The sequence below is a fragment of the Pomacea canaliculata genome, linkage group LG7 (assembly GCF_003073045.1).
Source record: "Pomacea canaliculata isolate SZHN2017 linkage group LG7, ASM307304v1, whole genome shotgun sequence".
NCBI lineage: Eukaryota > Metazoa > Mollusca > Gastropoda > Architaenioglossa > Ampullariidae > Pomacea > Pomacea canaliculata.
In genome coordinates, this window is record NC_037596.1 from 4,886,379 (window position 1) to 4,899,740 (window position 13,362).

At 38.0% G+C, this 13,362-nt stretch overlaps 2 protein-coding genes across 2 annotated transcripts; both read left to right on the plus strand.

The window, feature by feature from the left end:
• LOC112568285 lies at positions 1 to 3,840 on the plus strand. The gene is made up of 4 exons (XM_025245525.1): positions 1 to 323; positions 1,399 to 1,509; positions 1,772 to 1,927; positions 2,350 to 3,840. The coding sequence occupies exons 2-4, from the start codon at positions 1,419 to 1,421 to the stop codon at positions 2,694 to 2,696; spliced, it is 594 nt and encodes a 197-aa protein (XP_025101310.1). The 5' UTR covers positions 1 to 323; positions 1,399 to 1,418; the 3' UTR covers positions 2,697 to 3,840.
• Positions 3,841 to 5,347: 1,507 nt separating this feature from the next.
• On the plus strand, positions 5,348 to 10,187 carry LOC112568457. Its single transcript, XM_025245762.1, has 6 exons — positions 5,348 to 5,597; positions 6,044 to 6,390; positions 7,067 to 7,360; positions 8,000 to 8,110; positions 8,376 to 8,503; positions 9,984 to 10,187. Coding segments are annotated over exons 1-6 (1,086 nt in total). The 5' UTR covers positions 5,348 to 5,595.
• Positions 10,188 to 13,362: the final 3,175 nt, after the last annotated feature.

The window sequence follows — 13,362 nt, forward strand, 5'->3', positions numbered from 1 at the left end:
CCCGTTTGGCGCCGGAGGTCCACGGTCTCGTCGAGGGCCAGCATCTGTCGGTGGGGCAGACGCTAACGGCCAGCTGCACGGTGAAGGGAGGCAACCCACGGTGGCCACCGTCAGATTCACATGTGGACGTCTCGATGACAACAATGACAACGTCAACGGCGACGAGGTTTCCAGTTCCGTGACCTTTAACCCTGTGACAGCTGAAGACAATGGAACCGTTTGCCTCTGCACAGCTTTTTGGCTTCCGAAGAAAGAATTTTACGTGCTTAAGAAATCAATAAGGGTGACAATTTCTGGTCCATCTTACACTTCTGCTGGTTCCAGTTGAGTTGTTTGTCAACATTCTTCCTTAAATATTTTAGTTTTACTCGAGGAGGTCAAATCCGTAGTCGAGTCGCCTCATCTTTACACTAAGCTTTGGTACTGCGTGTCTACTTCATTTAGAACTCTGCTTTCCCGCTGCTATTGATGGTTCCCAGTCACTTAATCCCCAGACACTTCATCCCCGACACTTCATCCCCGACACTTCATCCCCTAGACTTTTAATCCCCAGACACTTCATCCCCAGACACTTAATCCCTAAACTAAATCCTTAACTATAAAAATTATGAAGTCAGCGAAAAATTTAATTGAAATTCAAATAATTCAAATTCAAATCATGCTTTTAACTTCAACGTCATTTGAACATCTACAACATTAGTTAAAGTTCATATAAGCTAGTAAATTAAATGTTCTTCAACAATATGATATGAAAATTGTTCTTGAGTGTCGGGGATGAAGTGTCGGGGATGAAGTGTCTGGGGATGAAGTGTCTGGGGATTAAAAGTCTAGGGGATGAAGTGTCGGGGATGAAGTGTCTGGAGATTAAGTGACTGGACACCGCTATTGATAATAACTTAATTTTGCTCCGTTTAGTCTCATAGTGCCATAGCCTAATGAACAGAAAGGACCGGGCTCTGACTTTCAGATAACACATCCTAGAAACAGTGAACCACTTCTATTCACTGACCCTACAAGGCCATTTACCACATTTTGTATCTTGTTTTTCTTTGGTCCCGAAAAAGTATGATACAGTGATTTCAAAAATATTTTCATACTCGGATTGTTTTCCCCTAGAGTGAATACAGTTTAATTTGACAAGTTTAGTCAGCTGTATCCCTAATTAAGCGATTTAATCGAATCAAATTTCAAAATTATAATCGAAATTATAATTAAATTGATGTGATTTGATATGATTACAAATGTATAACTTTACAGCGTACTCTCCCATCTTAAAATGACAACATTATAGTCTGATAAAGGCGACAATGGGATTGAAAACAAAAGCATGTCTGATGGCACTGGGGGGTAAACAGTATCACATTGCACAATGTAATTATGGCGATATTATCTTGCTAGGTGCTGAGACTCCGGTGTCCATGGAAACAATGGCTGCTGTTACCACAGTCTGTATTGTCGTTGGCATTGCTGTGTTTGCACTCATCGCTTACTTCGTCATCAAAAGAAAAGGTTTATCATCATCAATCATCAATCATCATCAAAAAGCAATAAACAAGCCAAACTACACAACTAAGGTCTTATCAATAACAAAAGATTAGCTACAGAATTTATTGTCTGCTTATTTAGAACTGAAATTGCCGATTCAGTTCCTTTGGTACTGGTACCAAAAAGAAAAAAAAAAACAAAACAGAAAAAGTGTGTCTAAAGAGACTGAGATTAAGAAAGAGAATTTGAAATCACTTCCGTTCATTCAGCGAATTTTTGTCCGCAGCTCGGCCCTATGATCATCTGAACCTCAAGAACCAATCTTATCATTGCTATAGAGACCCACAAACTTCTCGCCCTACGGCTCCTGCCAGCTCCACGGACGAAGAAACTTATGAAGAGGTGTGCGATGACCCTAAAGTGCAGGTCCCAGCATATGAGGGTAAAGGCCATTTTCCAATCCGTAAACTCTCTCTGGTTTAATATGTTTCAATTCTATTTCTGCAATACTGTCTTAAATCTTGAAAACATCTTGCTCTTAATTGTTGTCTGCGGAAAAAAAAAATTAGAATAAAAAAGAAAAAGAAAGTGAAAGAAACAAAATATGATTAACACATTAGTTATTTCCTTAGAATTAGGAAATAATTTAGAACTGGTCCGTTTGCATTCAGGATTATAACTGTTCTGCTTTACTGAATAATTTAATAACTATAACTTAATTTATTTGAATAGTGGTTGACGGACTGAAATCAAAATACATACAATTTAGATACTGTATGTCAAGTATAAAATTTGTTTCTTCTAAATTTGTCTTTAGTCACATTTTGAGACTGAAGAAATTTTATAAAGGTGTCTGTCATGCAGGAATTGTTAGCATGAGACCACACCCAGGCAATCGTCCTACTCATTCACCCAAGAACAGGTCCTTATTCCCTTCCAACAAGCGCCGTTGCAAAGAGGACAAACCGGATGGTCAGACACCCGTCACCAAGACAACCATCACCAAGACTTTCTCAAACAAGGACCGCTCCATCAAGGCACCCACGACCCAGTCTGATGAATACTTAGAACCAGTGCTTGCAGCTAAAGAGAAGGAGCAAACTTTGGAGAGACCAAGCAGCAGTCACTGCAACTATTACTCGTATCCGAGCATCGCCTGTAATAACCAGCATCCCAGCAACAGCAGCAGGAGCAGCAAACAGCAACAATAACAACTGAAGCCATCAAAATTAAACCAAAAGATATGCTATCAATAGCAAGAACAAACTTAAAGGCAGAATAAAGACTGAACTGGAAGGAATGGTTGGACCCAAGGGAGGGAGATAAGGAACACACGCAATGCCGGCGACCCCTAGTAGTTATTTTTCTCAGATTACTTCTATTTTGTCCGACTAATAGTATCTCGTACAGTTCAGTCACTTGCTCTGAACGATTGTCTTGAAAACAAAAGTGGGAAAGGATTGGCGACAGAATTGTCCTATGGTTTGTCTTTCTGATCCACGGAGTATTTTGGCACACTATGTTGTGAATGTCATTCTTCAAACCAGACTGCTTGGTCAGGTAGAAAATGCATTCTTATTCAAGTTTAATCACCACTAGCCCGCTATTTAGTATAATTCCAGCAGTCAGTGTACATATTGTAAGTAATCTGTATTGTAATGTTAAGTATTTAAAATGTGAATAAAATCGGACGTTCATGGAACATGATGTATAGTAACATCGTACCCTTTTTATCTCATATAAATATCTGCCACTCTGTAACAAAAACTATCCTCACCAACATAATACCTATCTCTCATCAGCATTAACAAGCTTTAACACCCTAAAAATTGTTGATTTGTTGTTGTTGTTGTAATATTTTGAAAAATGTTCTGAATAACACATGTACAAGTTATCATAAATGATTCCGTTACTACTTTAACATTTAAATTCGTTGTTATGTTTTAATCTTCCTCTTCAATGTATATTTAATCAGTTTAATCTCTTGTATTCTAATGCATGTAATAAAAGCGTTCATCGAACACAAGACCAAATTATTTATTTTTAAGTTTAATTTAAATTAAAAATCTAGGAGCAATACAACATTTAGTATAGTATTTTGCACACAACCATTAAGTTTGTTACACAACAACGAGAAACAGCCGTGCGTTGAGAATTAGACGAAGCATGTTAATTTGTTCTTTTTATGATTGCATGTTTATTTATCAATCATATTTTACTGCTTACTGCTTTAGATGTTCGAAAGAATTTTAAGAACAGTAATGATCTGTGTACAATCAATTTGTGTTACATTGCTGAGAAATAGGATTTAAATGAAAGAGCTTTGCCATGTTACCGTTGCGGCAAATAAAAATTGGAGAAAAAAAAAGAGGTTTATGTCATTTGTCATCGACTGATGTGAATGGTCTGTCGTGAACCGTTTCAAGCACAGAGAGAAAGAAACATCTTAATAAGCCTCTATAAAAGTGGAAATCAAAATTCTGGAACAAAAATCCCAAAATATACAGACATAATTTCTACAGGAGCAACAACTCTGTCGACGTATTCCTTGTCTCTCTGTCGAGGCTAATTATTTCCCGTATCCTCCTAACTCTTCCCCTCGATATTTTAAATATAATTCAATTTTCTTCTCAATATTTTAAATATATTGTTTACAGAAATGTTTTTCTTGACAGGAAAAGCTCTGCGGAAATTTCGTGTTTTGCTAAATAAAACTGAAAGTACAAGAACCTTATTTATAAAAAGAGACAATATAACGATTGTATAATAAACAAACTTGTATCATTCATAACCAATATAATTTCTAATCAGTGTGATTTCTGTGACATTTTACACGATACTCTACCCACGATGAATAGTCAGAAAACAGATACCAGCAGTAAGTACAGTTTAAATTGTTGCAAGTCTCAAGCCACAGCTAAACAACTTTTACTTACTCTCCATAATGCAAAGGCTAGGTGCTTATCACTACTACTCTGTTGAGGTCTTCTTTAAATTGATATTAAAATTTATTGATAGTAAACATTTTTGAATCTGTAGCTATTCCGTTGCTGTTGTATTAAAAATTTAGTTAAATGCATTAAATTATGTATTTGTGAATTATACATTTGAGACCAGAGAAAGAGCAGTGTCACAAATGGTAAATGTTCTTGCATTATTGCACTAAAACAAACCTCTTCCTTACTAATTAATCATTTCCTTGACAGGCACTAATAAAGATGTTTTGTATTCGAGCATTACTCCTAACAACCCACACATTGCTAGTTCATCTTCCATCCCCTCACCTCCCCACTTTATTCATCTACTGGCTACTTCCCTATTCATCTTCCTCTGAAGAATCACAATACCATCAGTTCTTGTTCACAATTCCTCTTTGCGTTTTCTATATTTGTCTTTCATTTAATAATCTTTCATTAGTCATCAGTACTGTTGTTTAACCATCTGTTCTTCGTATGTTGTCCATGTCCCCTTGTTTCACGAGCACTTTGCTTGGACTGGATACATCAGACATTGTTTTTTATATTATTATTTTATTATTGTTATTGTTGTTGTTGCTGCTGCTGATGTGCAGATGTAAAGATCCCGCAATATTGACTGGATTCAAACCGAACTCGCTTTCTGTGACTACTAGTACAAGTCTACAGTGTAGGTTAAAATTCTTAGTTCCGTCCGTTTGTCCTCTGCGACTTTCTCAAGCATGACCTTAGTTTTTATTTATTTCCGCGTATTTTTAATATTTGTTTCCCGAAAGATAGGACTTATATATCTATCGAAAGAAAGAAAGCTGTATAATTTGGCGGAAATATTTCCCCGGCCACCGAGCTGCAACACACAATGATGATGTGTCATGATCTACAGATGATCACGTGACACCTGCACAAGGAAGTCAACGAGGGCCTGACGAGACCGGCGAAGAAATCTTCGCCAAGACAATATCAATTGAAAAATTAATGTTTTGGTCTCAGATTTCAGGACTTTGAATACGACATTCTATGAAAAGTGTTTCCATGTCGAGCTAACCTGGAAATTTGTAGACGACAACATGGAGTCACTGTTGTACTCCGCTCTTTTATTGTGGATTTTGACAGCTGCATCCACAGCTTCAGACTTATGTAAGATTCGAAAGTCATTGTTGACTATGGTTGATAATCAACGTTTAAATGTTACAGATTTTTTTTCGTTTTGAGAAATGTCGGCATTAACTTTGTCATTTAGTTTACAAATACATAGTTGATGTAAGATTCGAAAATTATTGTTGATGATAGATGATAAAAACCAGAAATAAATATGTAAATATTACAGATTATTCTGTTTTAAAGAAACGTTTGCATTAAATTTAACATTTACTTTACAAGTGGATGGTTAATATTTATAGTGCTTAGAATTGTATACAGATGGAGTAACATTTTCAAACGCGGTATATGTGTGCTTTTGAGAAGAACCTGTTAGAATTATATAAATTTATTATGCTTCTACACTAGGGTTACAGGCTACACTATACAGTCAGGTGTACATGGACTCCCAATTGTTTCTCCAAATAAAATGTTTGTCCACACAGGTACGGAGCTGCAGTTCACAAATGTAACCGGCGACACGTGCATGCCACGGACGGAGACACCATCACACTGATGTTCAAACCTGACATATCAAAGTGTTCTAACCCCCCCAACAGGATTCTCATTAAAGTAACACGAGGATCTCAAGAATACTGCCGAATGACCATAGATAAGAGGATATGTAAGGCATCCGATCAAACATCAACATATTGTCGATGTGTAGACGGGTCAGAAAACATTCAGTTCAGCATGAAAGTCGACAGATCGAGTGATGTGGTCTACAACTGGGTTTGGAGCAGCTCCGACACTGGGACAGAAAGACATCACTTGATAAGGTTTAACGTGAGCAGTAAGTATGGCAGTGAGTTCATTTATATGGTCTTTTAGTTCCGTCTTTTTCAGCGCCTTTGTTTGTCCGTCCATCCGTTTCTCTGTCCTTAATGCATTCGTTTTTTTCACATGATCTTATTCACTGTTTGTAGGAAGTAAAATGCAAACATTTATATTATGTATCTATTTACTTAAATGTCTGTTCATACTTTGGAGTCTTCTTTCCAGTCTTTTTCCGCACATGAAACATTTAGTTTTTTGTCAGCGTTACACGGAGATGTATTTCAATTTAGATGATAATGATTCACTAGAAATGAATTCCACTGGTTCTACTTATACTGTCAGACACCGACAGACTCTGTGTCACATGGATGTATGTCTTTGTGATATAAAGGCTATCTTATTGGTAAAAGCTTTGGTCACTAATCAATAAACAGTTAATTATACTTAAACCGTCAAATTCTCAGATTTTGTAATGAATGCAAAGCTTCCTAATTATTTCTAATTTCTAGAAAATGAGAAATATAAGCCTGTCCTTTTTTAAATATTAGTGATTAGTTGAATTCAGTGCAGCATTACTGAATTTAGGTTTGTGGACGACGACGTCGACGACGACGACGACGACGACGACGATGATGATGATGATGATGATGATGATGATGATGATGATGATGATGATGATGACTATTCTATAGATTCTCCGTTTTCAAGACCCGTCATCGTCGGTCTACAAACAAATCAGGTTGTACGTGTGGGAGAAGACCTAACCTTAACCTGTGTAGTCCCTTGCACCAAATCTCCCCTTTCCTCCGTGAACTTTACTTGTGGACACCGCAGTGGAAGTTTTAATCGCACGACTGGCTTTCATACTTTGACCTTTAACCCCCTGACCGCCGCGGACGACGGAGCTGAGTGTCGGTGCACAGCAACGTGGCTGCAGGACGCGAACTACTTTCACGCGGAAGAGTCTGCAGTACTGACTGTGAAGGGTACAGTATTGCCAGCTTTTGTTTTGGATAAAGGCTTATTTTGCTTTTAATTAGGGACCCATATACTCTGCTTAATAATTGCGTTGAAAACAATTATAATTGATTAATAGAGCGCTGTACTCCACCATCAATGGGCGCTGTACACAAAGAAAACACAAAGTTGGTCTCATAAACGTTGGTTGTGAACCCAGTGAGGATGAATGCCATCAGCACATATACCATATACAGCCTAGCTAGACATTAGTAGTCATAGATGAAGGGGTCAAAGGTGACACTTCTCTTAGAATGAAGGTGCGTCTTAGAGTTTGTTCCAGGTTCACAGACGCCGTGGATACAAATATTAAGAACCATAGACCATGGTGTTGGAAACCTGCATGTTGTAGGCTTAATACAGAAAGAATACAGCACAATACAACAAAAGTTACAAATGCAAATACTGACATTACTTGTACAGACAAAACTCTCTGTTGGTGTTAGTCTGCGAAGGTCGGCCGACATGAAAGATCCCACGAAACACCGTCTGTGTGAGGACACACAACGATTAAAAATCATGTTTACAGAGATGTAATTTATAGAGATTACCAAAACATTACAGTGCTCAACGCTACCACTAGAGACTGATGTGCAATTGTATTTCAGAAAGTAAAAAGGTCGTTTCTATACCAACGATGATTATGTTCGTCACCCTCTCTCATCTCGTTGGTGTCCTCTGGTCCGGAACGATCTTCTTCATCATTCTTAGGAGAAAAGGTTGGTTTTTAATGTGCGCATCTCTCATCTATTATCAGATAACACATTGTGGGGAAAAAGCAATTAGACAAGGAAAAAACCTCCTTGATTTCTTAATTATTTTCATTCATATCATGTTTCATCCCCTCTTCCTTGATGACTGGGTGTATGAATACATCAGGTATACAGTATTTATGATTGGGTACGAGTACATGACGTGTACATTCATGAGTGTGTAACAGGAACTCATTTAGCAGTGACGTCACACATTTCTTGGGTCCCACAGTCAGGCCGCGCATTCGTCGGATGCGAAGACGGAGACTCCCCCCTCGTCCTAACCCCCTCTGCCTCCCGACCAACGTTGCCGCCTACGATGACATTCCGGACAGTTGGACAACATCTGACCGGCTGAAGGTAAACAGCTTGACCTGCTCATCGCCCTCATACTCTGCCTCACAGACCAGTCGGTGATAATTTATATGTAAATTATGATAAATATGATCATTTGTCGTGATAATTATAATTATCTAGCTCCAATCACTGTCCTCCCTCCCCCATAGGCATTTAATAAGGTAGGTAGCAAGCAAATCTCCAAATCCATAGTTAAAAATTCACTGCTCAACCTGCTTCTGAATGTCGTTGCTAATCTTAAAATAAACAAAAGAAAACAAATACAATTTTTTTAAATACGGCCACAAAATCGCCAGTAGTCCTGCGGTATCCGCTGTTAGTTTTCCCGATAAACTACAAGAACATTTAGGGACGAAAAGATTAGGATCAGCCAGTCACTGCTTGCTAACCTTCTTGAAGAAAAGGTATTTTTTGTCTAAAATACTGATTAAATCTCCGTGTTTGGCCTGAAAATGTAAATAAAATTAAAATAAAACAAAAGACGAAAAAAAAACCCAACACAAAACACATTAAGATATATTTGTATGTTTAATTTATACACAGGCGAGAGATGACAGACAAGATAAAGACCAAAGAAGTTTATAATTTTGTAAAAGTAAGAGTTCCAACATTTAGGAAAAAACATTTTACTTGGAAGACTTACAGAAATGCAGACACATATATATATAAACACACAAAAAATTGTACAATGTATCTTTACATCATATTCCTATAGCCATAATACTTAAATCTTTGGAAACAGAGGACAGAACGAGGGAGTGAGCATGGGTAAGTGAGTGGAGAATGACATGACATGACATGACATGTTGGTCAGTGTGGCATTCGCAAAGGAATTGTTCGTTGACTCCAAGCCAGTGACAAAAACGATATCATGACAAAATGGACATTACCGGTTTCCGGAATATATGTTTTAACCAGAGTTTCACGTCAGTCATCGGACACTTTTTTTCTTATCTTTGCACACAATTGGAATAATTTAACCTTGTGCCTTATTAAAGCTTTTGATCTGTAGACAGGAATCATATAAATTATTGCTGACATCATGAAAAGAAAATCCAGGTCAAGCACTAGGAGCGCATTTCAAGTCTTGGCGACCTTTAACCTCTAGTGGGAAACCTGAGCACGTTGGTGCGCCTATTTTCAAAGCACCAGACGATCAGGGGACAATGTACATGTACTTGGAGCCTGTGAACCAGAATTCCAAAGAAATCACAAACAGTCAGCCTTCATCTGATAAATCCCTAGAAGACACTGCCCGCAGAGCCAATGTGTCATTGAAGTAGAATGCAGTAGCAATGGATGATGCCATAGCATCTCCAGAAATATCCACATCACCAAACGTTAGTAAACAGAAACAACATCATCGGATGATACCAAATCAGCAGCAACATCAAAGATGCCACTAAACCAACAACATCAACCCCGCCACTAGACAAGCAGCTATTTACCGACGGATGTCAATTAAAGCATTTTCAGTCAACAGAATTACGACCGTAAAGCGGCAGCACCATCAAAGACTGCCCGGGAGCTGACAACAGTGACATCAACGGATGCTTTGAAAACAACACAAAAATTTCTGGAAGTCCCTGAACCAGCAGCAACATCAACAAATGCCACTAAACCAGCAGCTTCAGCAAGGTCAAGAGCAGCAACACCAAAGGCATTACAGTCCAGAGTCCTAAGCTGAAGAGATTATCACCTATCAACCGATACTGCCGAAACCGAAGCACATGGCGGAAAGACCGTACAAAACAGATGATATTAATCCAGCCGAAAGAGATTGTGCTACCGTGCAGCAGCTTGAAACTCATTTTGTTGGGGTCAAGGGTTCGGTAAGCTACCCAGACAGTAGTCAGCGCGAACATCAAACCAATGTTCAGTATCCGAGTTCACTTGATAGCAGCATATGTTGAAAGCGACTTCCATTAATGAAACTTAGATTCGGCAACTATACTATAAGAACGGATGACATCAGACTCAAATGGAGCTGTGGGCTAACGTGACGTCCTCAAGGTATTATGAACAGCATTATTTAGTTGGAATTTTGGCTTGAGAAATGCACTATAAGGCTAAATCCAAGCAGCAGTGAAAGTCACCCAGAGAGGAACAACAACAAAAACGTCTCTAAGCAACAAGGAAAGCTAAGCCAAGTCTATTTTAATGCCACAAACAAAAATAGATGTGAAGAATATAACCATCGTCAAACTTTAAGCCAGACCGTGAAGAGCAAGCACAGTTTAGACCAGACCACACAAGCCATCAACGCCATTCGTAGTACCAAAGAACTGTCTAACCGAACAAGACTCACCATTCTACTATTTTGCTAACATTGACAAAGTATTCCATGTGCCTTAGGGCTTTTACTGCAACCAAAATTCGACTACTAAGAACCAGTTATTCATCTCCAACCCTGCAGCCAATTTATCGTGGTGAGTATAGCCTCAGAGTATTGCACATGCAGCATTATCGAGTCGCTCACTAGAAAGTAAAAGAGTGCAGGTAGCATTTGCCTTGAAGGAATGTGGAAATGAAGGAGCAGCGCCTAGCTTGTGCATATAGAGCACTCAGAATAAAACACTGCCATGAACATGATAAAAAGAAAAACAGCATGGGAGCTATAGGAAGTGAAAGAAGATGATAGATTACCATAAAAACAAAGTGTGAAACTAAGAGGTAGGCTGCATGCACTTTCGTTAAGTTCATATGATTTGTCTACCAGTGGTTTAAATAATAAAAGCAATTGTGTAAACAGAGTACTCAAGAGAAATAGTAATTGCTAACATACTCAATGCGTTCTCTACATTGCAGAAGATGTCTATATAAATACTTCTTAGCACACGTTACACACATATAGATGTATGACTCAATAACAAATTTGACATCCCACTGTGCTTGCCTCTTGAAATACAAGATAAAAAATGTATTTCGAACTTTTTATGTGCTCTATTTTGTATGGCGTAGTTTTGTGGTGAATGGTTAATAAAGTTTCTCTGAATCTGCTTTGTGTGACACACTACATTATGTTATTGTATAATATATTGATATTGTAATACCTCTGTTACGTGTGTGTTCTTGCAGACAACTCATATGAATATCAGCTCTTCCGTACTATATGTATTTATAAATATATTAACGTTTCGCTCTTGTTCTTTGTTCCACTAGTGAAGAAGATAAAAATTGGTGTATCAAGCATAGCATCGTATACACTACATTCAGATAAATCCTGATGCTCATGTCAGAGGTGCCTGCCGCGATCTAATGATTACTATCCGTCCCGGGTAAAATGCCTATTTCGTCCTAGAGGTCGAATCTTCTCCTTGACCTACTGCTTCGAGGAGGTCCATTGTGGAAGTACGTGATCACTCTACATAGACATCCATCACTGTTTTACATGGTGGTACCGTTTTGTTCCAAGAAGGAAACTATGTCTCGTCTTTCTACAATCCTTGCCGTTTTCTTAACTATCTCATCTGGAAACTCGTCATGGAAATTATTTTACCTCAGTCTGCTACTTTCTACGAGGTTGTGTTCATCAACTGATGTTTCGTGGGTTTCCTACTAGAACACAACAGCGAAACTCTAGTGTGCTTTACCAATTTTCCGCTCATAGCTAAATCTTAAGAGACCAGCAGTGTTACTTTACACTAATGAGCTTTGAATAAGTTTTTGCCATTCTTAATACGCGAGAATTATTTCAGTGACTCTCAAATTGCTATAATTCACCAACATGGTTTCGTGGTTGATAGACTTGCGGTTCCATTCCACCACAACGTTTGTTTATCAGTCGTTTGGGTCTCAGGATCTTTATTTGTTGTCCTTGTAATTGGATATCCTCTTCCTTTGTTTCAACAGTTCCACCATTGCCCTAAGACTGAAAATGAAATAGTGCATGAAATTTATGCATTTAGGCTAGAAATTCGTCTCGATGCACTCAGTGGCATTGCGAGTAGATTTGCACAATCAAATCTTGTGTTTGTGGCAGAATTTGTGTGCGCAGGACAGTCACATAGCCGTAGACTCTGCTACAAAATGAAAGTTTACCACTTTATTTAAGCGATTATTTAAGTAAAAAACAATACTTAATGCGACGTTTCCTTTGTAGAATAATGAATAATTTAATGGTTTAATGTATTTGTTTGCATCAAATTGTAAATATAACTTCTCTCCAATTGTTTAGAAGCACGTAACTTCCCAAACTTGTTGAGGGGTCAATAACACCATTCCTTGCTGAGATTATTGATAAGTCTAGACCGTCAGGCTAGGTGACAACCTACCCGTCTTGCCTTTTCCGGCCGTCTGCGTTTTTTAAATTATTTTTTGTTTTATTTATGAATCACGAACCCCACAACTGCAGATCTCTTAAGATGACAACGGGCGCATGTTCTAACTATGAGTAGTTAGTATATGATTTTTCGTCAGTCATTTGTACAGGCATTTCAGTTTAAACTAGAAATGATTGTCGAACAGTGGGTTTGTACTGGAAAGTGCCGAAGAAACCTGTGTATTTGTCTCAGTTTATTTTACTTTCACATCTCTTCACACGGGTAGTTAAAGCATAAACAAATATTAGTAAAAGTTTCAAATAAGAGAGTGGCTGCTAATGACGATAAGTGTGATTAATTGAATGATTTCTCCGCGTTTCTATTTTTTCTAATAGAAATATGAGCATTCCTGTATGCTTTGTGAAATAATTTATTAATGGCGTAATTTATTTTCTTCTTGTACAAAAACTTTTCCCCAAAAAACCACGGGATAATATATTATTTCAGAAGAAAATCTTCCAACATTAGAGCGGCTGGTAAGTATGGGAACAAACAACAACCGCAGGTTGACTACTTGTATGAGATTTTTATTTGCTGAAC